General features: G+C 44.9%; 1 protein-coding gene across 1 annotated transcript in view; it reads left to right on the top strand.

The window, feature by feature from the left end:
* EDNRA (endothelin receptor type A) overlaps positions 1-20,652 on the top strand; it is a 132,530-nt gene extending 111,878 nt beyond the window's left edge. Inside the window, exons 5-8 of the mRNA XM_030191670.1 lie at positions 6,522-6,674; positions 8,009-8,142; positions 11,877-11,985; positions 19,373-20,652. Coding sequence (XP_030047530.1) covers positions 6,522-6,674; positions 8,009-8,142; positions 11,877-11,985; positions 19,373-19,489 — 513 coding nt within the window. The 3' untranslated portion in view covers positions 19,490-20,652. The remainder of the gene's footprint in view (positions 1-6,521; positions 6,675-8,008; positions 8,143-11,876; positions 11,986-19,372) is intronic.
* The last annotated feature ends 6,523 nt before the right edge of the window (positions 20,653-27,175 follow it).

Below are 27,175 nucleotides of genomic sequence, written 5' to 3'. Positions count from 1 at the left end.
AGTGAGGAATAGAATGGAGACTGAAGGGTGTGTTTACTGTGATCAGCGTAGTGAAGAGGCCGGCCTTGGTCCAGTAAGAGTCCAGATGGATCAAGTGCTTATTGCTACCTGCAAAAACAAGACTGATGGGCAAAAGGGGGCATGGTTATGGGTGGGGAAATGGGCATTTCATGGGCTTACCAAAATTTACACACATTGTTATAGGATATGGCCCTCTGCACCTAAATCTACGCACCGGGATTTACGCCACTTTTTCATTGGTGTAAATGGAGGTGCGTAGTTTTAGGCGCTAGAATATCAACTAAGCACATTCTATTTACTGTGTCTAAATATAGGCGCCACTTGTAGAATACGCTTAGGTGGAAATGTTTTCCGTGCCGTTTTTCTAGGCGCCATATATAGAATCTGCTCCATAGGTCTTCCTACGCTAGTATTCTGTAATGGAAACTAGACATCTATGTTCCTTCATAGAATAGGCTGAAATAGCCCCCATCTTGGTGGTCCCCCTTTATAGAATTGTCCTTAATTACTATTCACCCTGCAGTATCTTTAAATATACTCATTACCAAAATATCATGAGATTTCATCTTGTATCCCTTTTCTTTCTCTGTTTAGGTAACTATAGAGACAAATAACAGTGTCAGTCTAATGACCAATGGCACTTGGATAGTTTCTTAAAAGAAAAGTTCATAAGCTATTATTAATATGGGCTTGAGAAAATCCACTGCTTATTTCTAGGATAAGCAGCATAAAATCTGTTTGTGTTCTGGGATCTGGATTGGCCACTGTTGGAGACAGGCTACTGGGCTTGATGTCCCAGTATAGCCCAATTATTGAATTGAATGGAATTGCACTAATATTATTATTAGCATTTGTATAGCGCTACCAGACGCACGCAGCGCTGAACACCTGACACAAAGAGACAGTCCCTGCTCAAAGAGCTTACAATCTAAATAATACAGACAGAGAAGACAGTTACGGGTGAGGGAAGTAATGGGAGCTAAAAAGCAGCAGTGAAAAGGTGGGTTTTCAGCATAGATTTGAAAACAGGTAGAGATGGAGCTAGACGTATAGGTCCAGGAAGTCTATTCCAGGCATAAGGTGCTGTGAGAGAAAAAGAATGAAGCCTGGAGTTAGCAGTGGAGGTGAAGGGGGACGACAAGAGAGATTTGTCCAGTGAGCGGAGTTCACGGGGAGGGATGTAGGGAGAGATGAGAGCAGAGAGGTAATGGGGGGCTGCAGAGTGGATTCCAAGTAAATGGTTCAATGCAGATCACGAAAGAGTTTAGCCAGATGAAAATACTGGGAAAATACAGTTTTCAGTTTAGATTAACCCAAGTCACTTAACCCTCCATTGCCCCATGTAAGCCGCACTGAGCCTGCCATGAGTGGGAAAGCGTGGGTACAAATGTAACAAAAACAACAAAAAATTATTCCTTAAAAATATTCATTTTTCTGGTTTTCCCATCCTTTTACTTTCCACAATCAGCCACTAATGCTATGTTGCCATACTGAAAATTTTGCAAACCATTCTTTTCTCATGCTTTTATAGCTTCATTGCAGTTTCTTGAAATGCCAATTTCCAATCACAAAACATTCCCGGACATCAGACAGTTTGCCAAAAAAAAAAGTTGCGTAAACATAATCTTATAGTCTCAGAGAACATCTCTGGTGTATGCTAGACTGGTTCCTCATTCCAAAGCAAATAGTTGCACATAAATGTTATTAGTCAAACTCTGGAAACCTTTCTTCTTGTTTATTTTCAGAAATCCTCTAAACCCCTGTTGGTGGCATCTCAAATCTTTCATTTTGGGAACATACGATCTCGTAAACGGGACTGTCCTCCCAGAGTAAACAAGCTAAGGGGACAGGAGATAGGTTATGAGAAAGAAAGGTCCTTTTCATACACTTGTGCTTTAATGCCTTATTTACGGACAGGAAGCATTTACGTGTCAATTTGATTTCTATTTTTTTGGCTGAGTTTTAAAGTTCAGCTTTTCAACTTGATGTTGAAATCTAGTGAAGTATGTCAACATTTCTCCTCAACTCCAAAGGGGGAAGAGAATCTTGAACAGCACGTAATACACATTATGAGGGCCTAAGGTCACTCTGGGGCCCTTTTAACAAGCCATGGAACAGCTACCGCAGGCTTGGTGAAGGGCAATTCGGCCCTTCCGCTGGGCTACAGCGGGAGCCCGGAGGTAGCGCCAACTCCCACTGCTCGGCATTTCCAATGCCCCAAAAATTATTTTTAATTTTTTAGCACTGGGGGCTGCGCAGATACCGCTGGGTTCTTCAAATAGTCCGCTCAGGATACACCCTCAATCTGGAATCCAGACCTCAAAATTGCCTACCAGGAGCTCATTCTTACAGTTCCCAGCACAAACTTGTACTTGCAGAGGAACTCTCCGCCCTTCTACAGGCCCAAGCGGTCGAACCCGTTCCACCAGGGGAAGAAGGGCTGGGATTCTCCTGGAAATGGCTGTACAGCAAGTACTACACTGCCATTTCCAGTTTTTCTTAAGTCCTTTTATCAACAGTGGTAAAAGGAGGCCTCAATGCACGGCAAACCCCGCACGCCAATGCCACCGCAGGAGTCCTTTTATCGCCGCTTGGTAGTGTAGTAAGGGGGTGGGGGCAGACCACCCTAGGTGCTATCTTAGCAGGGGCGCTGACCGGCCGACACACATAAGTGCCGGTTTTAATGATGACCACCAGACACAGGGTGCGCTCTGTCCAACCTCAACTGCTGCTGCAGCGTGCATCCTGCCCCCTCAGGGACCTGTCATTATCAGAAGTCAGCATGGGACCTCCCAGCCACATGTGTGCTGATGACTGTGCAGCATCCTGCCCCCCTAAGATACAGACTTCCTATTTCTGTGAAAGGCGGGATATGCACACGGCTGGGAGGTGCCGCACTGCCTTCTGATGAAGACCATCGCCCCTGCATCCTTGATCCGATGGCAGCAGCAGGTAAGGGGATGGTGAGACTGTATGGATGCACCGCAGCAGTAGCATAGTAAGGGGGTGGTGGGGGGCAGACCACCCACCCTGGGTGTGATTTCCCTTACGTCACCACTGTATCAAACCTCTCCCAAAATGTGAACTGAAATCTCGCCAGGACATAATAGTGTGCCAACATTTAATAATAATAATAATAATAATAATAATAAAACTTTATTTATAACCCACTATATCTTTAAAAGTCTAAGCTGGGAACAAATCACATACAAAATTTTTAAAAAACAAGACAATAAAAATTATTTCTTTACACAACAAACTATACAATAAAAACTCTACAATTCAAAAAATACAGCAGATTAAAATGTACATGGTATTAAAATAATTTATACATCAGAGGAACCAAAAGCTTGAAGAAATAAATGAGTTTTCAATGCTTTTGTAAACTGGTCCATATTTTGTACTGAACGAAGTTCAATGGGCAAAACATTCCATAATTTCGGACTTTTGATGTAGAAAATAGATGATCTGCATTCTTCTAAATAAACTTGAGGAAATGAAGGCACGTCAAGTAGCTGTTTCTGAGATTATCTCAGAGAGCGAGTAGGTTGATAACACCTTAGAGTGGCACTAAGAGTTGGTGAAATATTACCATTCAATATTTTGAAAACTGGCAATAAAATTTTAACTTCAATGCGAAATTTTACAAGAAGTCAATGCAGTGATTTCAAAATCAGAGTAACATGATCATAACGAGGACCTCCTTTAATCACTCGGGCTATAGCGTTCTGAAATCCTTGTAGCGCCTTAAGCAGTGGCGTTCCTAGGGGGGCGGACACCTGGGGCGGCGCCCCGCCTCCCCCCCCCCGATGCAGTGCGGACCCCCACCCCGGCGAAAGACCCCCCCGCGAAAGAGCCCCCCGGGTGCATGCCGCTGGGAGGGTGCTGCGAGTTTACTAACTTTGCTCATTCGCTGCAGCTCCCTCTGCCCCGGAACAGGACCTGTTCCGGGGCAGAGGGAGCTGCAGCGAACGAGAGAAGTTAGCGAACTCTCGCAGCAGGCGCGCGCCGCGGCACCCCCCAGCAGCGTGCACCCGGGGCAGACCACCCCCACCGCCCCCCCCCCTTGGTACGCCACTGGCCTTAAGCATGTTACCAGTAATCCCCATTAGCAAACCATTACAGTGATCTAACAGTGGACAAACTACAGACTGAACAATTTTACGAAAGGTTTCAACAGAAACCAGCAATCTAATATGCCGTACAATTCTTAGTTTATAAAATACCTTTGCTATTATGTTTCCAATTTACTTGTATTTTTCCTTCAAACACTAGTTTCCTGCATAACTAGTAAATGTACTTCTCCTCCTCGAAAAAACTGATTGCAGTGTTGTTTAGAGTCTGTAATTCGTAAAGTGTTACTAAAATATAATGTGACTCTAAAACTCAAGTTTATAAAGATATGTGCTCAACAGGTGGAGAAAAACCCTCAAAAACCTGGGACTAGCAGTCGCAGGTTTTGGAGCGGAGTTACTGTTGTTATAAGTAACACTCGCCCAAGTTCTATCATCGGGTGAAAAAACTCCACTTTAACAAAGTATTGTCCTAAACGACTGTGTTTTTAAATAACAGCGTAGTTTTGATGAAACACTATCTTAAATAACTGTGTTTTTAAATTACAGCGTTAATGGTTGAAAAATGAATTAAACACTCTCTTATCTTAATTTCCCAACGGGGGCCACTGCCGTTTCACTCTTTCAACAGAGCTTCCTCAGGGGTAGAGTGTAGGGCGCAATGCTAGCGCAGTGCTGTAATTCTGTAAAAGAATAAAGTTATTACTTCAACAGACGAGGACTTTAGATTATATGTAAGCGCACAAGAACAGAAACATTTGGTACAGCTTACAGCTAAACGGAGCGCCAGCTTTAGCAAAATGGCGTCTCAGCGTCATCATCCTGTCATATGACATTTATAGAGATCAAACTCAATTGGCTTATGCTAATTTAGTAAAAAACGTGCCAATCTATTGAGTTATTAAGGCCGTTGGGTTCTAATGAATTTAGATCAAAAATCCACTGAGCCTCTCTTCTCTGTAGTGCCAATTTGCGGTCACCTCCTCTATTAGATGCATTGATTCTGTCAATCGCATAACATTGAAGATCTTCAAATCTATGGTTGTTATCCATACAATGTTGCACCAGAGGCTCCTTAAGGACTTGTCTGCGAATGTTAGAGTGATGTTCAAGTAGTCTTACTTTTAACGTTCTGGTGGTCATCCCAACGTATGATTTATTGCAAGGGCAACTTATCACGTAAACAACATAGTTTGATAGACAATTAGTGAAACTACGGAGAACATGATGTTTATTAGTCTTTGGAATGTATATCTGTTTAATTTGTTTAGTAATCGAACAGATGGGGCAGAGGCCACATTTGAAGTGGCCCTTCAATCGTGTGGTATCTTTTCTGCTCGCAGGTCTAAGGTCTGCGGGACTGATAATTTCTTTAATATTGCTGCATCTGGCATAAGCAATTCGTAAACTGGTGTTGCTAAAAGAAGGCATAGATTTTACAATGTCCCATCTGTTTTTAATTAATTTAGATAAAGCAGGGCTGTCTTCATTATATTGCATGACCATAGTGCATGTTTCTGCATCATCTGTGTTTGAAATAGTAGGGGTCAAAAGCAAATCTCTGCTGTTAAATTTCGCTCTCTTATACGCTTTTTGAAGTATAAATTTAGAATAACCTCTATCGGTTAGGTCATTCATTAATGTTTTTGCTTGTTGTTTGAAAGTGGAGAGATCAGTGCAAATGCGTCGTAATCTTAACATTTGAGAGAAAGGTAAACTGTTTTTTAAATGTGTTGGATGACAGCTCGAATAGTGGAGGAATGTATTTCTGTCAGTATTTTTCTTATAGACCTTCGTAATAAATTGGTCACCGATTAGACTCACTTCCACATCTAAATAATGAATAGATTCAGTAGAATGTTGTTCTGTAAATTGGATGTTGTCACTACAACTGTTGAGCCAAATCATGAAGTTATTAAGTTCTATAAGGGAGCCTCCCCATAACATGAAGACGTCATCAATGTAACGCCACCATGTGATGATTGCTTGAGAGAAAGGAGAATGGTCAATCCATTCTTTCTCAAATTCTCTCAAGCAATCATCACATGGTGGCGTTACATTGATGACGTCTTCATGTTATGGGGAGGCTCCCTTATAGAACTTAATAACGAAGGTGATGCAGAAACATGCACTATGGTCATGCAATATAATGACGTCAGACGCACGGAGTTAAACTTTCTAAGAAGATGATTGAACAACCTACGGGAAGGGAAGGTAGCACAACAACGGCGGCGGCAGTTTTCGGCGTTCCGGCGGGGGGGAGGGATCGACAGGTTCGCGGGAGGGGGGGGGTTTCGAGGGGGCCATAGCGCGGGGGGGGGGGGGTGACAGCTGATTCCGAGGCAGTAGGAGTAGGGAAACACAAATGTTAAAAAAAAGAAGTAGCCCTCCAGTATTGCTCATGGGGGTGTTTTTCTCCTTTTTCAGTTTTATAGAGACGCTAAGGACTGGTGGCTGTTTGGCTTTTATTTCTGTGTCCCCCTGATCTGTACGGCAATTTTTTATTCCTTAATGACTATTGAGATGCTGAAAATGAGAGAGGGAAGTTTAAGAATATCTCTCAGTGAACATCTGAAGCAGGTAAGTAATGAATAAGGATGTATAATCGCATGCAGGATCCATCAGGTTCACATCTATGCCACGGAAAATTTTAAATGTCTCCATCATATCTCCCCTCTTCCACTTTTCCTGTACAGTATACATAGTGAGATCTTTAAGTCTGTCCCCATATGTTCCCCCCCCCCCCCCGGATTCTATAAAGATCGCCCAAATTTGGGAGCGATCCAGAGATGTGCACACAACTTAATTGGTTAACAATCCATTAGCATTCAATAATTCGGCACTGATGACCAATTATTGATGTGAATTGGCACCAATTGGAATGTGTGCATGCATCTGCCTACACAGCGGTGGCCCTACCATTAGGCCAACTGAGACAGGATCCTCATGCAGCACTCTTCATGGAGCGGCATATCTTCCCGCTCCGGCCACAGTCTGGCTTCTTCCCCCTTCCTTCTTCAGCCCCCTTCCCCGAGCCTTCCTTTGTTTACTAAAAGTCGGTGATGGCAGTGATTCCCATAGGCTGCCCTGCTGCCTGCACCAGCCTCTTCTCTCTACTGCGGCCCACCTCTCTGATGTAACTTCCTGTTTCCTAGAGGCAGGCCGCAGTACAGAGAAGAAGCCAGTGCTGGTGGCAGGGCAGTCTACAGGAATCGCTGCCACCATCGCCTTTTGGAAAACAAAGGTAGGCTGCAGATCGCAAGGCTTCGTTCTGTTTCTGTGAGTCTGACGTCAGACTCAGAAACAGAATGAAGGAAGAAGAGGACCTCAGCTGGCGGGGGTTGGGGTCCCCCGCCAGCAAAGGTAACAGACGGCGATGGCGGGGGAGGGTTGGCGGTGGGAGGGGGTCGAGAGGGTCGTCGGCAGGGGGGGTTTAAAGTTGTTGTTGGTGATGGTGGTGGTGGCAGCGGGGGTGTCGGCAATGGCAGGGGGGACTAAAATGTGCCCCCTCACCTCGAGCCCTGGACCCCCCCTCCTGCCGAAGTCTGGCTACACCCCTGATTTACATGCTATGCTAATCACCCCCAACTTAGATGCCCTGCTGGCACTTTTCTTGCATGTGTGCACTTACCTACATAAACGCTTGCGTTCTGTACTTGTAAGCATGCAGAGGTGTCTAAATATGGCTGCCTAAATTACAGAATTGCCCTTTTTCTGCATGTGTGAAACTTGATGAAGTTCCTCGATATTTAGATCACTTTTTCAGCTGACAAAATTGTTTCCCCATTATCACATAGTAGATTCATTTTTGACAGATTAAAGATGTGGTAATGCCTTAACTGTCTCAACCATCACTGATTGACTGAACTTTTGACATAGTACTAATTGTCCTCAATACCACTTCTTTCCTTCAGCGGCGAGAGGTTGCAAAGACGGTTTTCTGCTTAGTTCTGATATTTGCACTGTGCTGGTTCCCTCTCCATTTGAGTCGAATTATAAAGAAAACTATGTATAATGAAAGAGATGGCGGCAGATGTGAATTACTTAGGTATGGCATTATTCTTTTCTTAATTATTTATCTTGACAAAGACATTTGATTAAGATGTATGAGACATTGTTCTGTCTGGGGTAGCGCTACATTTAGGGTCTAAGCTGCATTAGGTGTTTAACATGACAATTAGCGTGCACTAGCAATGTGTTCTGTCAACTGTTAATGCATTGCTGTGCTGATGGCATACATTAAAAGCCATGTTAAACGCCTCTATATAGTGCGACCAGAGTTGGACGCACAAATCTAGGTGTATTCTGATTTGCGTGCACAACTCAATTGGCTAACAAGTCAATTAGCGCTGATAATTGGATGTTAAAATGCAATTATCATCACTAATTGGCACTAATTAGAATTAACAAGGGATGTGAGACTTGTCCTCCCCCCCCTCACCCAACAATACCCAGACACCAAACCTTTTTCAAAAAGTCAAAATATTTATTGAATTTAACAAGGCCACAGCTTCATTTATTGGTGGTCTAACAGTTACCCGAGCTAGCATTCAACCAAGAAAGGACACTGGGCTACCTGCCATCTGCAGCAAGGTGACCACAGTAAGCCTTATTAAATACCATTTCCCCTTGTTCTGCCATACAGCAAGGGCAAGTTAACCAAACCCCCAAGCCTAGACCTCTAGGCATGGCTTGATAACCAAGGCCTCCCATTCACTGTCGGGTGAAAGGTAAGGCCTCCTTCAAGGACCTCCTTGAAGGGCCTAAACTCGGGCACCCCTCCTCCCCACGCTGCGACATCTACTGATATAAAAACAAAGTATACCAATATCCTTTGTGGTTGGGTTTTTTTTTTTTTTTTGAAGGGAGGATTGGGCGGGACTTTCTTCTTTCAGCTCCAGCAAGAAGACTTCCTCCACCTCCGTGTCTTCCCGACTCTAGTAGCTGTCTCCACCCTCCTCCCAGCAGGAACCGCCTGATTGGTCAGTTGCTTGCGCCCAAACTCTTTTTTAAAAAATGCCACCCAATCAACATACCCCTGTGTGCTCATCCTGCTTCCTCTTCCTGCCTGCCCGATGCCGACGTGAGCTGCAAAGCACAGCTCCCGACAATTCACAGCCGCATTCAGCGAGGGGGAGGACGCTTACCCCCTCGTTAAAGGCAGGCTCCATAAGGAGTCGTTCGCCTTAATTACTTACATGCACTACTCGCTAAGTGTATTCTATAAAGTAGGCCACATAATTTTACCATGCAGATCTCAAAAGGGGGTGTGGTAATAGGAGGAGTATGGTCGGGTTATGGGCGTTCCTAACATTTACACGCAGTGTTATAGAATAACCTGTTCCACGTCTAAAGTTAGGCATGGACATTTTCACCAGCTATTCACTGGTGTAAATGGCTGCACCCAAATTTTAGTCACTTTAGGTGTAGTTTATAGAATATGACAGACTTGATCGACTTACCAATTAGAAATACCTCCGAATCAACATGATCTTATCGAAATCTGCACTACCCAAGCTGCAAAGGACTTAAATACAAAACATCTTACGCATCTAGTTTTTCCTACATAAGCACACAACTGTGGAACGCATTACCAAAAGCCTTGAAAACGACGTACGACCACCTAACCTTCTGGAAATCACTAAAAACCAACCTGTTTAAAAAGGCATACCCTACTGATCCAACTTAAATGCCCAATCTCTGCAACACGACCAAACTAAAGCATGTAATGGACATAACACAACTCTTCCGTTCTCCGATTCCCTAATGTGGCTGTGCCACATGAACTTGATCTTACCACAACATCACCCTGTATTTGTTCACACCGGAGCCTGCAAAGGCTTCTCCAGTACTATGTAAGCCACATTGAGCCTACAAATAGGTGGGAAAATGTAACAAATAAATATGCATAGGCAAGTTTTCCCATCGGCTTATGACAAATACAGAATATGAGCAATCTGCTGTTCTCTCCCTGTCTGGACATAAATCGGCTATCCGCAAATGGAAGTCTTTAGACCTTTTTCTATCCAATATGGACTAATTTTAGGGTTAGAACTCAACACTCTGTATCATATTGTGTGTTTTGTTCTGTTGTATTGCATTTTCTGTGGTTGTATTATTATGATTTAATAAACTTATTTAAAAAAAAAAAAAATCTGGCCTGTAATGCAGAAATTCTTGTTAGAGAAAGGGAACTGGGACTTGATATACCGCCTTTCTGTGTTATTTTGCAACTACATTCAAAGCAGTTTACATATATACAGGTACTTATTTTGTACCTGGGGCAATGGAGGGTTAAGTGACTTGCCCAGAGTCACAAGGAGCTGCAGTGGAAAGCGAACTCAGTTCCCTAGGACCAAAGTCCACCACTCTAACCACTAGGCTACTCTTCCACTAGCAACATTCCATGTAGAAGCCTGCCCTTGCCGCACAGGCTTCTGTTTCTGTGAGTCTGACGTCCTGCACGTACGTGCAGGACGTCAGACTCACAGAAACAGAAGCCTGCGCAGCTGCGTTGCTGATCTGCAAGGGCAGGCTTCTACATGGAATGTTGCTAGTGGAGGAGTAGCCTAGTGGTTGGACTTTGATCCTGGGGAACTGGGTTCGATTCCCACTGCAGCTCCTTGTGACTCTGGGTAAGTCATTTAACCCTCCATTGCCCCTGGTACAAAATAAGTATCTGAATATATGTAAATCGCTTTGAATGTAATTGCAAAAAACCTCAGAAAGGTGGTATATCAAGTCCCCTTTCCCTAAACAGATTATCAATGTCAATATTCTGTAGATTTAAGTGTACAACAGGTACTCACACTACTACTACTACTACTTAACATTTCTAGAGCGCTACTAGGGTTACGCAGCGCTGTACAAAATAAACAAAGAAGGACGGTCCCTGCTCAAAGGAGCTTACAATCTAAGTAACGAAATGTCAAGTTGGGCAGTCTAGGTTTCCTGGGCAGAGGTGTAGAGGTTAGGTGCCGAAGGCGACATTGAAGAGGTGGGCTTTAAGCAGAGATTTGAAGATGGGGAGGGAGGGGGCCTGACGTATGGGCTCGGGGAGTTTGTTCCACGCGTGGGGTGAGGCGAGGCAGAAAGGGCGGAGCCTGGAGTTGGCGGTGGTGGAGAAGGGTACTGAAAGGAGGGATTTGTCTTGAGAGCGGAGGTTACGGGTAGGAACGTAAGGGGAGATGAGGGTTGAGAGGTAAGGAGGGGCTGCAGATCGAGTACATTTGTAGGTTAGTAGCAGAAGCTTGAATTGAATGCGGTACCTGATCGGAAGCCAATGAAGTGACTTAGGCAACCTGTTACAGAGTGGGGGAAATGCATAGCAGGGAAAGTTTTGAGCCACAATTTAATATTCAGAGGGTATTTTAATAAGGCTCGCTCACGTTTTTAGCATGCGCTAAAATCGTGAATGCACTAAATGTTAGAGATGCCGATGCATTCCTATGGGTGTCTGTAACATTTAGCGCGCGTTAAAAACATGAGCGTGCCTTAGTAAAAGACGCCCTTAAAGAATAAGGCAAAAAAACAGACTTTCGTAACTCAGAGGCGTAGTAATTAATATGGGCCATTGTCAAGAAGTGATATTTTAGCATAGTTCTCATCGTATGCACTGAAACCTAGCTACTAATAACTGGGTTAACACTAAAATAGCACATCTTAATGGTTGCTCGTGTTGATACCACCCCCCTCTCAGTTATTTCTGCAAAACAGCTAACCCTTGTGGATACTCCCACATTGAAAGTTCTAATTGGTTTGACTTTTTTCTTTGGTTCACAGTTTTCTTTTGGTGATGGATTTCATTGCTATAAACCTGGCAACGCTGAATTCCTGCATCAACCCTATTGCTCTTTATTGCGTTAGCAAGAAGTTTAAAAACTGTTTCCAGGTAAGATCACGCAGACTCGTTCCAGTGTATTTCCTAAGCAGCACACAGGGGAAGTAGAAATATGTTTATGTTTATTTAAAATTTTATATACTGCCGTTGCTAAATACAGGTTCTTAGCGGTGTACAGTATACAGACATTTTCATCATGAAAAGAACATAAAAAGTACAGGAAAGACCTAAAACATACACACAAGAAACATATACATACCAAAATAACCATACCACTAAAAAAAATAACATATTAATATTAATATACCTTGCTAGCAACCTCAGACCAATTATCGAATGCTGATTGAAAATAAAAAGTTTTCAAAAATACTTGAAAAAGTTCTCCTCTGCTTTTATATACTTAGGCAGTGCATTCCATAAGGAAGGGGCAAGCCAAAGAGAAAAAAAAGGTTTCTACTGCATAAATTCCCAATGTACTTTAGATAAAGGAGGAACAACCATTCTATGATCTTGTAGTGAGCTCAAAGCTCTACAAGGAGTATAAGGGATTGTCAAAGAATCTAAATTTGATGGTTAAAGTGAATAAACAGAACCTTAAAACAAATCCTATACCTTACTGGAAACCAGTGATTCTTTAAAAACGGAGGAGTTAAATCCTGATTATGTGGTGACTGAACTGCAGCAGTTGGTAAGGAGAAGGCCGAAGGAACAGTAATAATCCAGTTACATTACATAGTAACATAGTAGATGACGGCAGAAAAAGACCTGCACGGTCCATCCAGTCTGCCCAACAAGACAACTCATGTGTGCTATTTTTGTGTATACCCTACTTTGATTTGTACCTATGCTCTTCAGGGCACAGACCGTATAAGTCTGCCCAGCACTATCCCCGCCTCCCAACTACCAGCCCCTCCTCCCAACCACCAGCTCTGGCACAGACCGTATAAGTCTGCCCAGCACTATCCCCACCTCCCAACCACCGGCTCTGGCACAGACCATATAAGTCTGCCCAGCACTATCCCTGCCTCCCAACCTCCAGTCCCGCCTCCCACCACTGGCTCTGGCACAGACCGTATAAGTCTGCCCCGCAATATCCCCGCCTCCTAACCTCCTGCCCCGCCTCCCACTACCGGCTCTGCTATCCAATCTCGGTTAAGCTCCTGAGGATCCATTCCTTCTGAACAGGATTCCTTTATGTTTATCCCACGCATGTAGTCAGAGTTGGATAGACTGAAGCACAGGGAGGTTAAGTTATTTCCTCAGTTGCACAGTAGAAGGTAAAAGTCTGTAGACCAATCCTTTTGTAGCAAGGTTGTTCTAAATGAATTGAATCTTGGGTTTTTTTAATTTTGTTTTTTAAAAAATGGTTTCTCAAAGTTTCTAATTGTAATTCCTGAATTAATGATGATTCAGCTATTCTTGTTTGTGTAATTCGCCGTGAACTAAGTAGGAATCTGCGGAATGTAATGAGTGCATATGTATTTGCCGGGCCGGCAGGTACAGTGGGAGCAGCCATTTTACACATGCACAAGAAGAGCGCCATCAGCCACAGCACTTACATCTGAAAGCAGCGATTTTGCAATTTCCACGTGTGTAAGCTGCTCTTTCCACTTGTAGGCAGCCCATTTTACAAAGCAGGATGTATAAGTGCTGCCAATCAAGTAATGAGGCCACAATTTTTTTTTTCCTTTTTTGGAGGCGGAAATAAACAATGGGGGATTAAGAAAAATGACTCTCTTAATCCCTCTTGTCAAGCCCTGACCAAAACAAGCAGTGGTTAAACATCTGTGTAGGCCTCTGAGCTGGTGCAAACCCTGACAGGAAAATGTGTTTGTTTGTTTTTTTTGCATACACGTGTATTCCCCATGGAAGATGGGAAATGCATGTGTAGAGTTTCGGATCACTCAAGCCACGTCCAGAGCACACTCCCTTGAAATGTCTGTATCATATAGATTCTGAACTCACTATTAATACTTTTATGCAGTCTACACATTGAGATTATCCTATATAATAATTCTCACCTCCAACGTTCAAATGTGCCTGGGACCGTGCCTCCCTCGGAGGTGGTCTGCTAGGCAGGCACGCACTGACGTCAGTGACGTCAGTGACAGCTGATACCAAAGCAAGGGGAGGAGTCCGCGTGTTTCCCTACTCCTCCCCCGTGTTACGGCCCACTGGACCCCCCTTCCGCGACACTGTCGACCCCCCCTTCTTGGCGAAAACCGTCCCCCGCCGCCGTCCAGTACCTGTGCTGACGGGGGACCCCAACCCCCGTCAGCTGAAGTCCTGTGCTGGCCTTCGCGGCGTTGCTTCTTCAATGATCTTCGGTTCAAGTTCCTCTGCGTGCGTCTGACGTCAGGCGCACGTAGAGGAACTTGAACACAAAGTCATTGAAGAAGCAACACCGCGAAGGCCAGCACAGGACTTCGGCTGACGGGGGTTGGGGTCCCCCGTCAGCACAGATACTGGCTGGTGGCAGGGGACGGTTTTTGCACAGAAGGGGGGTCGACTGGGTCGCGGAAGGGGGGGTAAAAACGGAGAGACAGCAGAGTCTGGAACAGCGAGGGAGGGTGGGGGATGGCCTTGCTAGCGCCCGTTTCCTTCCCTTTTGAAACGGGCCTTCTTTACTAGTTTTAAAATAAAGGCTTCAGTGTAAGGAAAAGGAGATGGGATTTGATATATTTCCTTTCTGTGGTTACAATCAACGCAGTTTGCATATTATATACAGGAACAATTCCTTTAAGCAATAACTCTAGTTCTAGAATGTGGGGGGAGGGGGGGAAGCATGAATGAAGGATTCAGACCTTAAGCTATTCAACAGAAAGCCACTTAGCATTCATGCCAGGCTTCTGTCTGAAACTACCCGTGTAGCTAAAAGCCAATGAAAAAGATAACTATGAGCCTGACACTGTCCAGACCAGTGCATACCGAGATACCCCCTTATGTCTCTTACATTGTTGTTTATCTATTAGACTAAAGTTTGCTTGACAAGTCTTCTGCTGAGCATAGCTTTTAAGGAAGACAAACATTGTACATGTGCTGACACGCCAGCAATAATCAGGCTTATACACAGCAAACTTAGCCAGTAAGACGGGCTTTACACCCGTCCCCACGTCATTTTATTTTATTTATTTGTCGCATTTGTATCCCACATTTTCCCACCATATGGCAGGTTCAATGTGGCTTACATATTGCTAAAAGGGCGGTTACAAAATTTAGATTTGTAGAAGTCTAGTACATAATACAGAAGTACAATAAATGCTTAGGTAGGGCCGCTGAGGGGGGGGGGGGCAGAGGGGACAAAATACCCCAGGCCCGGGCCTCCAAGGGGGGCCCAGCACCGGGGTCAGGCCACCGGCGCTGCAGTCTCACCTGCCTGCCTCCTCGGCTCCAGGCCCCCTGCATTCAAAGCGGCAGTCACAGATCGTCTCACTTCAGGCTTTCCCTCCCTGTGTCCCGCCCTCGCGGAAACCGGAAGTTACATCAGATGAGGGAGGGACACAGGGAGGGAAGGCCCGAAGAGAGGCAATCTGTGACTGCCGCTTTGAATGCTGGGGGCCCGGAGCCGTGAAGGCAGGCGGGTGAGACCGGGGACTGGAGTGGCGGGGGGAGCGATGGGGGGGGCGGCAGCGGCGGGGGGAGCAACAGAGGATGGCAGCAGCAGGGGGACTGACGGGGCGGCAGCGGCGGGGGGGGGGGGGGGCAGAGGCGGGGAGGCCTTGCCCCGGGCCCGGCCTAGGTTGATATATTAGCATATTGTAAGAAAGGTTAATATTGTTTTCCATTTCTGAACTTTTTGTGATGTATGGTGGTGTGGGATTAGGCAGATCCGGGGGGGGGGGGGGGGGGGGGGGGGAAGACTTCTCGAAAAGATGTGTTTTCAGGGTTTTTTCTGAATTGTAGGTAGTTTTCTGTGAGTTTCAGGTCTTTGGGTAGTGAGTTCCAAAGTTGTGTGCCTTTAAAGGAGAGGCCGGTGGCATGTGAAGATTTGTATTTTAATCATCATCTAGCGGGTGCTGATCTCAGCATCTCCAAGCTCTTTTTTCTGAAGGAAGCAGGCAGGAGAAAAGGGGAATAGGACATTCTTAAAACAGGTGAGGGAAAATGAGGAGTCAAGAAAAGAATAGATATAGGAAAAAGATAATTTATGTGACCCCTTTCAGTGTGCAAAATGGTAATTACAAGGTGTGCATGGAGGAAAAAGCCTGGAGAAAACTCCTCTTGTATACAACTTGATATTTTAGTCGGAGTTGGACTTCCTCATCATTGGCTAAAAAAAACCTCCAGGTGTTTAATGTTAAATAGTAGACTTTCAAAATTAACTTTAGTGTCCTTCAGTATTCTTGGTCTTCACCTCTTACTATGAACGTTGGCTGTGATCTACGGCGGCCAGCATTTCGAATTCCTTCTGCATCAGGATCACAGACCAAGTACTCTCCGCTCAATCTTGCGTGAAGACCAAGAATACTGAAGGACATTAAAGTTAAGTTTGAAAGTCTACTATTTAACATGAAACACCTGAAGGTTTTTTTAGCCAATGATGAGGAAGTCCAACTCCGACTAAAGTATCAAGTTGTATACAAGAGGAGTTTTCTCCAGGCTTTTTCCTCCATACACACATTGGTGCCATATTGAATTGAATGAAAACCCTGTTATCTTGATTATTCAATCGAATGTGTACAGAGGTTTAATCCCGATTATATTTTTGAATCTAGAATAATTCTATAAGGCACACTGATAGTTTATAAACCAATAAAGCCAGGGTTCCAAGGCTAACATTTAGATGGAATCAGCCTGATATTTAAACACCGTGTACAGAGCGGCAAGCACCATCACTATACAGATAGCGGCATATAGCTGTCTGGGTAATTTTAGGGCAGTTTTTTTGCTGTCCTAAAGTTAACCGTATAGGACTAGATTCAGTAAACAGCACCAAAATTTGGGCACTGAAAAAAAAAATTGTGTGCTAAGTACTATTTTATAAACAGCACTTTGAGTCGGGCACCGTTTATAGAACAGTGCGTAGCATCAGGCTCTGCGCCCAACTTTGGAAGCGAGGATTTGCACCAATTGAATCCTGGTGTAAATCTTCACTCATAAATTAGGCGCCAATCCCACAAATTCTATAGTACTGCGCACATCTTTCGTGAGCACTTCTTACCCTCCTATAGCCACGCCCCCTTTTCAGTTACGCACGTAGGAGCCCTCATACTAAGACGCGTGAGGCACCTACGTGTGTCAAATCAGAACTATCGCCCAGCTACTGTGTGCCCCAGGCGGGAATTCTAATTTTGAAGTGCGTCCAAAATGCGCAGCAGAAAATAATTTCTATTTTCTAAAGCTAACCGGGAGGTAATCAGCAATGTATGAGCACAGATGATTACCACCCAGTTAACGAGTGAGACCTTACCGCTTAGTCAGTGGGTGGCAGTAAGGTGTCAGACACCAAAATGGACGCACGCTGATTTTTATTTTGCCGCACGTCCATTTTCGGCAAAAAAAAGGCCCTGAAAAATGGGCCTGCGCGCATCCAATACACGCGCCTATGCCAGCGCGGGACATTTTTTTGTTGCGCCGTAGTAAAAGGACCCCTAAAAGATTTGCATATTCATCTTTTTTTTTTTTAATCTTTATTAATGCCAAATGCAGGATTACATAACATTATTTCCATTCCATAGTGACCTTGTTTATAAACCATATACATATCAAGTCAAATCAAATCAAGCTCTGCTTCAACTGTCACTCTTCCATGCAGCAACCAATTTTAACCTTCAAACATTCGCATATTGGTTAACCACTTCCATGAAAAACAGTATCCGACTTCTGGCTTGTTTCTGTTTTATACCCCGCCTCCCTCCCCCACTCCTCCTATCCCTCCCTCCCCGCCCTCCCTCCCTCCCCATCCCCCCCTTCCCAAGTCTCCAGGAACATCCACACCTAATATACCAAGGGTTCTAGAAGGACCGCATGTTTATCTTTATAGAATAGCGCTTAGCAAGACGCGCGTGCAAATCCAAATTGCTGCCGATTAACACCAGCAATTGATTATTAGCACCCAATTATTAGCGTCAGTTGGCTCGTTATCCAGTTAAGTTGTGCCAGCAAATTGAGTTCACACCTAAATTTGCAGACACAACTTTGGGTGCCGTTTATACAATCCAGGAGTTAGTTTTCTGGATAGCAACCTAAATATCACCACTCTCTGAATAACTAAAATGAAAAGCCTACAGTCCACCCTGGCACAATCCTCCCTATGGTGCTGGGGCAGCCTGTAATGTTTTTCAGTGGCATCGAAATTCAGTGCCAGCTGGAGCACCGATCCAGACACTTGCCTTTGACTATCAGTGTATTAAACTGTTCTCTGCTCTTTAGTTTAATCACTGAGGGGTCCTTTTACTAAGCTGCGGTAAAGGGGGGCCTGCGCTAGCATCAGCGTGTGTTTTTAATGCACGCTGAGGTCCCCTTTTACCGCAAGGGGGTAAAAGGCTGGCCATTTTGGGGGGGGCACTTACTGTCAATGGCGTAGTGAGGGCAGGGCGGTGGGGGCGGTCCGCCCCGGGTGCACGCTGCTGGAGGGTGCAGAGAGCAGCCGCGCGCCTGTCAGCTCCGCTGGTTCCCTGCTCCCTCTGCCCCGGAACAGGTTACTTCCTGTTCCGGGGCAGAGGGAGCAGGGAGCCCACAAGCACGGGGCTGCTCTCTGCACCCTCCAGCAGCCAAGAATGCACCCGGGGGGGGGGGGCTTGATGCGCCAGGGAGGGGGTGTCATTGTGCCAGGGGTGGTGTCGTGCTGCACCCTGGTGGGACGGATGCCGCTGCACCTGGGGGGGTTGCACAGCGACGATCCACCCCGGGTGGCAGCCAACCTAGGATCGCCACTGCTTACTGCCACCCATTGAAGTGGCAGTAAGGGCTCCTGTGTTAACCGGGCAGGATTACTTCCAGGTAAGTATCTGCGCTACAAACATAGAAATATTTTTGCAGCACAGGAAATGGTGCACACTGGGGGCGGGAACTACGGCTGGGCTCCTGCGGTAGCCTGGCAGCAGTTCCGGATTGGCGAAGCCTGTTGCCATGCACCAACCCTTGAGTAAAAGGGCCCCCTGCATATTTGAGGAACACAAGAAAACTGCTTATTTTGAAATGTGCCATTTTCAACTTTTCGTTTTCCAAGTTGCTTGCAAATAGAAGAAAGCAGGAGATGGAAAGAGAAGGGCCTGGCTAATGAATAATGAGCAATGGGTAGAATTCATTCCGCAGCTTTCATTTCTGTTGTTTTTTCCCTGCTCTTCCAAGGCAGAAGCAAACAGGGTCCCTGATCTGGAAACGAGTTTCCCACAAACCAGTCAAGAGCATTAACCACTTGGCAAACAGGCTTCCTTAATATATACAGTTGGCAATCAAATCTTTGCTGACATTCATCTTTTCTTTCTATTTCCAGTCATGTTTGTGCTGCTGTTACCAGTCCAACATTATCGTGAGCACCATGCCAATGAATGGAACGAGCATTCAGTGGAAAAACCATGAGCACATCGAAGGAACTATAAGGACTTCGTAAATTAAGAGCCAAGGACACTTAACGATTCCATCGATTCTATGGGAAATTTTTGTTCAGACAAAAAAAGCTGTAGAGTGCCTACAGAAAGCATGAGCTCATCTGAAATGTTTTGCCTTTCTGCTCTAAACGGGATTGCTTGTGAATCAGGGTCTCATCTATCTGGCCCCCACTGACTGTCCTAAAGCACCTGGGCGGCGTTCAGCCAATCAGATTGTATGCCGTGGTGTACCGCATGGTATGATGGACAGCGCAGTCTGTCTTTTGCAGAAACAGAAACCCTAAGTACTTGTATTGGCTGGGGACTTGCAGCCTATAAGGATTACGCCACAGTGAAACCAGCTTGCAGCACTCTTCACTGCTCATAGAATACCCAGCAAAGATACAAGCAGTCGGGCTGTTTGCATGTACAGTGTACAGTGACTCTCTGATGATTCTCTAGCAAAACCAAAGCATTTCATAAACATTTTTCTCCAGGATGTGTGTCCTTTTTATGTGTGGATTTAAGAACGTATTACCTTGAAATGTATCAGATTGGAGTACTATTTTAAATATGCGCATGTCAAAACAGAAATCATGTTTATCTGGTATAGTTTATAATCTGGATCTTTTTGCCAAGCAAAACAATGTGCCAAGACGGCAATTAATATACGTAGCACTTCATTATCCAAAGCCTTGCTTTACGCCTATTAGGTTCTCGTATAAAAACCTTTTTTTTTTAAATAGCATGTGAATTTTGCACTTACAGCAGTCCGACACAATATGCAGTTTATTCTCCATAATATCTTAGCAAAGGAAACATATATTTTTATAGAAAAACAAAATGTTTTAAAGGGACCCATTGTCGTACTTCACAGGCATCTGGAACCATGTTTTTCATCAGGCAAGTCATGTTTGGGTTTCTTCAGGCGTGTAACTACTGTTTACTGAATGCAATATCTGTTTCACATTGTTCCTGAATGATGCCTCCTTATCAACGCCATACAGAGTTACCAAAACACCCCTGAACTGTTCTAGGAAGAATTTGACATTGGTGCTTTGTTAAGTCTATTGTAAACTGTATTTCTTTGTTGTAAATATCAACAGTCTGAATGCAGCTAGCAGATTTTCCATGAGGGCTTACAGGAATGCAAAGAGCCGTCAATATAATGTAGAAAAGAAACTTTTAAAAAAAATAAGTTTAAGCCTGTGATTTCTGTTTCAAAGTGCACAAATTCAAGCCAGACTGTTTCCTAAGGGGCCCTTTTACTAAGCCGCGTGAGTTGCCTACGCGCACCCAATGTACATCGATTTGGAGTTACCGCCCGGCTACTGTGTGTCCCGTGTGGTAATTTTATTTTTGACGCGCATCCTCTACGCGTGCCAGAAAAATATACTTTATTTTCTGGCGTGCAGGAAAAATGATGCGTATAGGTGATCACCGCACGGTTAATGTGAGAGACCTTACTGCTAAGTCAACGGCTGGCGGTAAGGTCTCAGACCCAAAATGGACGCATGCCAATTTTTATTTTGACGCACGTCCATTTTGTGCAAAAATTTTAAAAAGGCATTTTTTTACAGGTGCGCTGAAAAATGGGATCTGCGCGCACCCAAAACAAGCGCCGCACAGGCCATTTTTTGGCGCATCTTAGTAAAATGGCCCCCTCAGTAATTATAGCATTTCAGAAAATAGACTAGATGGAGCATACTGATCTTTATATGCCATCATTTACTAAGAAATATGGGAATTCAGCATCCAGGGGCTATAGGAATCGTATAAGGTATTTTGTCAGATGGAAATATGGTATTCATTTACATTATGTCATGTTCAAGGACCGGGATTTTGACAATTCAGAATGACTTCTGAGGCATCAGGTTAATAACAAGGTATGAACAAAGCTTAAGACTAATGATTGACATTCAAAGCAAACTACGGATTCTCCAGCAGCCAGTAAATGCATAATTGCTTATTCTTATATTTTAAAAAGTTATATGAATAGCAGCAGACTGTTTACATTGCTAAATGGCCTGATCCTACCCATATAAATATGGTCCAGGTTAGGGACAGGGCAGAAGCGGCCCTAAAAATTATAGGGACACTATTCAACGAGACTTATCCAGGTATTAGGGGGAGGGGTAATGCATTTGATATACTGCCTGTCTTTGGTTCGACCAAAGCAGTTTATATCAGGGGCTTAGCTACGTGGGGCCACGGGGGCCTGGGCCCCCATAGATTTGGCCCTGGACCCCCCTGCCGATGACCCTCTCGACCCCCCTCCCGCCGACCCTCTCGACCCCCCCTCCCGCCGTTGCCGTCTGCTACCTTTGCTGGCGGGGTCCCCAACCCCGCCTGCCAAAGTCCTCTTCTTCCGGCGCAAGGCTTCGTTCTGTTTCTGTGAGTCTGATGTCCTGCACGTACACTCACGTCACACTCACAGAAACAGAACGAAGCCTTGCGGCGGAAGAAGAGGACCTCGGCTGGCGGGGGTTGGGGTCCCCCGCCAGCAAAGGTAGGCGGGGGAGGGTTGGCGGCGGGAGGATGGGTCGAGAGGGTAGTCGGCAGGGGGGGAGTCAAAGTTGGTGGTGGTGGCAGGTCAAAAATGGCGGGGGGGGGTCGGGGGGCCTAAAATGTGCCCCCTCACCTCGGGCTCTGGACCCCCCTCCTGCCGGTCTGGCTACGCCCCTGGTTTATATACTAGATACAAGTAAGTCCCACTTACCAGGTCCATACCCAGATTTTCTGTGGCATTGTCTGGATAATGCTGCTAAAAATCCAGGTAGACCTCATTAGCACTATCTAGGTAGATCTGGAGTGGTCCAAGGCAGAGCCTAGGTGGCTTTTCCACCTACTGTAATATACTGTACTATACTATACTACTATCCTGCTAAATCCCATTATTACAGGTTCAAAGCGGGTTTACAAAAAGAGAAAACCTTACATACAATAGATTAATACAACAAAACATTTTCTCATATGTATCCTGTAATCAGCTACCCACATTAACATCCCTCTTATTGCCAAAGAAATGCTCGAATAGCCAGGTCTTAACTTGTTTCCTAAACATTATATAAGATGAAATTAGTCGAATTAGAAGAGGCAAAGAATTCCAGACTTTCACTACGGAATAGCAATAGGATCCCTGATGTATTCTTATATGATTAATATTTGTAACAGATGGAAAACATTTTTTTTTTTAAAAAGCATTTAGAGTTACGACTTTCATATTGACCACCTAAAAGAGAAATCAATGTTGGAAAGTTGTCTGGCACATTCCCTGATAATGTCCTTATACTTTATGGCTAGATTCTATATATGGCGCCTGAAAAATCTGCATGATAAAAAATACGCCTAGGCATATTCTCTAAAATATAGGCTTAAATTTCCACGCGGTACATAGAAAACGCCAAGTGCCTCTCCAAGCGATCAAATTTGGTCACGTCCATTTAGAACATGTTTAACTTGGGTAAATCCTGACGCCTAGATTAGGCGCAGAACAGGTGTATCAATCAATATATATAAAAGGCGAGTGTCGTACTCACTTGCAAATACGCAGTAGAGACCTTCTCTGCCCCGCCCCCGCGTCAATACGTGATGACGGGGGGCGGAACAGAGAGGGTCTGTACTGCGCATTTCTGAGGGAGGGACACCGCCGTCTAATGCTCCCCCCACCCGAGTCGCCGCCACCACCCACCTTCTACCCGGTCGGGCCCTCGCTCCGCTATTGAAACAGCGAGGGTCCGGGAACGCAGCACTGAGCTCTGCTGAGCTGCCGACATCGCCCTTCCTTCTTCTTCTCTGCCTCTGTCCCGCCCTCGACGACGTTACGTCACACGAGGGCGGGACAGGCAGAGAAGAAGAAGGAAGGCCGACGTCGGCAGCTCAGCAGAGCTCAGTGCTGCGTTCCCGGACCCTCGCTGTTTCAATAGCGGAGCGAGGGCCCGGCCGGGTGGAAGGTGGGTGGTGACGGCTCGGGGGGGGGGGCGAATTCGAAGGGGGAGGGGCAGCGGCGAACTCGGCGGTGGGGGCGGGCTTTTCAACCCCCCCCTTCCTATAATAGCCTGTTTTTACGGGCTCAAAGGCTAGTTCTGTAATAATGCGCATAGATTGTAGTAACTCCCAAGACCAACCGATTCCATGCCCATAACCATGCCCCCTTTTCAACTATGCGACTTAGAATTTACACGCACCACGTTATTGAATACACTTAGCGAGTTGTGCATGTAAATTCTAATTAATGCCAATTAGTGCTGATAATTGCTTGTCAACATCCAAGTGGCAGCACTGATTAGCTAGTTAACCAGTTATGTGCTTTGTTGTAGAATACCATTCGATTTTCATGTGGAAATTAAGGCATGATATATAGAATTTGGGGGTTAATACATAACTCCATCGGTAGCCAGTGTAAAGTTGCCAGCAGTTGAGTCACATGATCAAACCTCGCAGCTGTATTATGCAGTAGTCACAATCTCCGCAACCATTTTTCTGGTAGACCAGTATACAGGGGAGTTACAGTAATCCAAGGAAGACAGGATCACAGATTGAACCATTATCCTAAAATGTGGCTGGAAACAATATGAATTTCTGGACTACTGACTTAATTTGAGCTTCAAAATTCAGGGGTCCTTTTACAAAGGCGCTTTGAAAAATGGGCTACTGTAGTTTAGGCACATGTTTTGGGCGCGCGCAGAATCATTTTTCAGCGCACCTGTAAAAGATGCCTTTGAGGGGGGCCGAAAATGGACGTGTGGCAAAATGAAAATTGCCACGCCTACATTTTGGGTACGAGACCTTACCACCAGCTATTGACTTAGCGGTAAAGACTCACGTAGTAACCGGGTGGTAATGGTCTACACGCGTCCAAATGCCAATTACCGTCTGCGCACCAGAAAATAAAAATATTTTCTGATGCGCGAATCGCACGTGCGCCAAAATGAAATGACCGCACGGGCCACACGGGAGCCGGGCGGGCACTCAGAAATGGCGTGCATTGTGCACACATAGACGCTTACGTGGCTTAGTAAAAGGGCCCCTCGGCGCAGAATCTAAATAAACGCCAAAAACCTTTGAAATGGTACCTACTTGAAAGAGCATATCATCAGTCAGTCACAGTAAAGTAGGAATCAAATCTTTCTTTAGACTAAACCAAAGCAATTTTGTTTTGTCAGTGTTGAGCTTTAATGCTGGCTAGCGGCAACTGGCAGACTACTAACCCAGATAAAATCAGCACAGTGAGAAGGCTGCCACAGCTTCATCCAGTTACTTATTCAGCTACTGGTCTGAATATCATCAGTTAACTGCATAGGAGCTGACTCTGTGGGTGCTTGAGCACACCCAATATTGAGAAAATGCCTTGTATGTGTCCAAGGAAGAGCTATTTCCACTGGGCTTAGCACCCCCAATAATTCTGAAAAGTTGGCTCCTATGGTTAGCTGGATAGCGCTGGTGGCCAAATTATAGCCGGATATTCAGTGCCAGCTGGTATCTAGATTCCAGTGTTGAATATCTGGGGATAAATAACCGTGAAAGTGGCATTTAAATCACACACTGGCCACCATAGCTGAACATTTTACACTATGGAATAATTTGCTACAGGTCGCCAATTACAAATTCTGTATCAGCAATTACACATTTAATTGTCATTATAAAATGCTAGCGTATGTTGGCATTTGTGTGCCAACTTTTAAGAGCAGCCACTTCCCCCATGTCAATGGCTGTGCTTAAAGGTTACAGCCCCTCCTTCATCCATAGCCCCTTGCCGTTACACACTAGCCAGCTGCTATTCGGCCGGCAGTGGTCAGCGTTTTTTTTTTTCATGCTGATCTCAATGTCTACATTACCCCCAAAATTTAGTGCTAGGCTATGTCCAGACACCGACATTGAATATTTGGGGCGAAATTTGGGTGGGTTGACCTCCGGAGTTTATGTGGGCTTCGCCAATATTCAGCTCAGGGCCCACTTAAGACAGTTATGTGGGCACCGGCTAAATATTGGCTGGAACCTGCATAACCTTTTGTAGCTTAAAAAAAGTCCCCTAACCCACCACCCAGCCTCCGGCAAAGCCCTCCTGCTTCCCATCCTCTTCCTCTAGCCCACCTTAATAAAATATGTAGCCAAACATATACGGACATTCATAATAGTATTGCACATTTGTAAATATATAATGATAAATTATGTAAAAAAATGTTAATATATTATAATTATGTGAGCAGATATTGTGGACAGATATTCTGCTCACATAATTATAATATATTAACATTTTTTTACATAATTTATCATTATATATTTACAAATGTGCAATACTATTATGAATGTCCGTATATGTTTGGCTACATATTTTATTAAGGCAGATATATTTTATTTGAAATCTCTTAATATTATGTTCTTAATTTGTCCTGTTTTTTGTAGAAAGTTGTTTGTGACCCCTGAGAAAGGCGCTTTGGCGCCAAAACACGGACCATGTCAGGTCCTTGATATGAATATTCAGAATAAACTGGTTTTTGATATTATCTCCCTATTGGTTTGCGCATTTGTCAGCCTCTACTTTTGCTGTTTTGTTTTGACTTTCCGTGGAGGCTCCTCCTGTCTTCTTGGATTTACATTATAGAATAGGCACATTCTCGAGGTGCCTAATGTACAATTGCCCCTTATATTCCATAGGGTAAATATTCAGTTGGCGGTGGTGACCATTTTGCTGACCACTGCCAGCAATATTCCCAGATATTCAATGCCAGGCCATATCTGGGCTTTGACGGTTGAATATCCGGTTTATGCAGCACTAGATAGCATATAACCAGTTAAGTCGATGTTCCGAATTTACCTGGTCATGGGTTGCCACATAAAGACAGGGCTGTGTTTTGTGCGGTCCCATTTATGCAATTATACTGGTCAGTTAAGTGTTGAATATCAGTACTTAATTGACCAAGTGCTGACTCCGCCCTTGGAACACCTCCAAAATAGCCGGTTTTCATTTAGGCACTAACCACTAATTTTCAGCTATGATAATTGGTTAAGTGCCACTGAAAATTAGCAGATAGCCCCAAACAAAGTATTTTACCGGTTGGCGGCCGTTTCTGGTCGGTTGAATCATTTTGAATATCAACCAGCATGTGAAATTAAGAACAACAACAATATATCATTCCTAACATCAAGATCCATTGAGGAATATTTTGGAGATTCCTTGTCAGGGCCGCCGGGGGGCAGGAGGGGCAAAATTCCCCAGGCCCAGCCCTCCAAGATGGGCCCGGCACCGGGGTCTCTCTCTCTCCTGCTCCTGACAGGACCCAAGTGATCGCATCCCGACAGGAACAGGAGAGAGAGAGACCCCTGCGCCATGGCCGGGCACCCCTTGGCGGCTGGGGAGGATCTGGAGGAGCAACTCCAGCACTGCTCTTCTGCCCAGATGAGTGGTGGCTTTTTCTCTCAGGGCGCATGCTCGGTTTTGACACCAAGCATGCCCTGAGAGAAAAAGCAGCCGCAGGGGCAGGCAATCGGCAAAAAAGAGCAGTTCTAGAGGAAGAATTTGAACTGCCTGTTGCAGAATCTTCAGTAAAGTTCTGGTTGCTTCACATTAAGCTCTGGACTGGAGTCTTTTCTTTACATGAGAGTGGGGATTTACTTGCTTTGTAGACTAACAAAAGCATGCAGAGTGTGTAAACAGAAATGAAGCCCCAGCTCAAAACCCTACGGCCTTCCGGATCTTTATCCGGCCC

This window comes from Microcaecilia unicolor, chromosome 2 (genome assembly GCF_901765095.1).
Source record: "Microcaecilia unicolor chromosome 2, aMicUni1.1, whole genome shotgun sequence".
Classification (NCBI taxonomy): domain Eukaryota; kingdom Metazoa; phylum Chordata; class Amphibia; order Gymnophiona; family Siphonopidae; genus Microcaecilia; species Microcaecilia unicolor.
The sequence above is the reverse complement of the archived record's forward strand: the minus strand, read 5'-3'. Positions and strand labels throughout refer to the sequence as shown.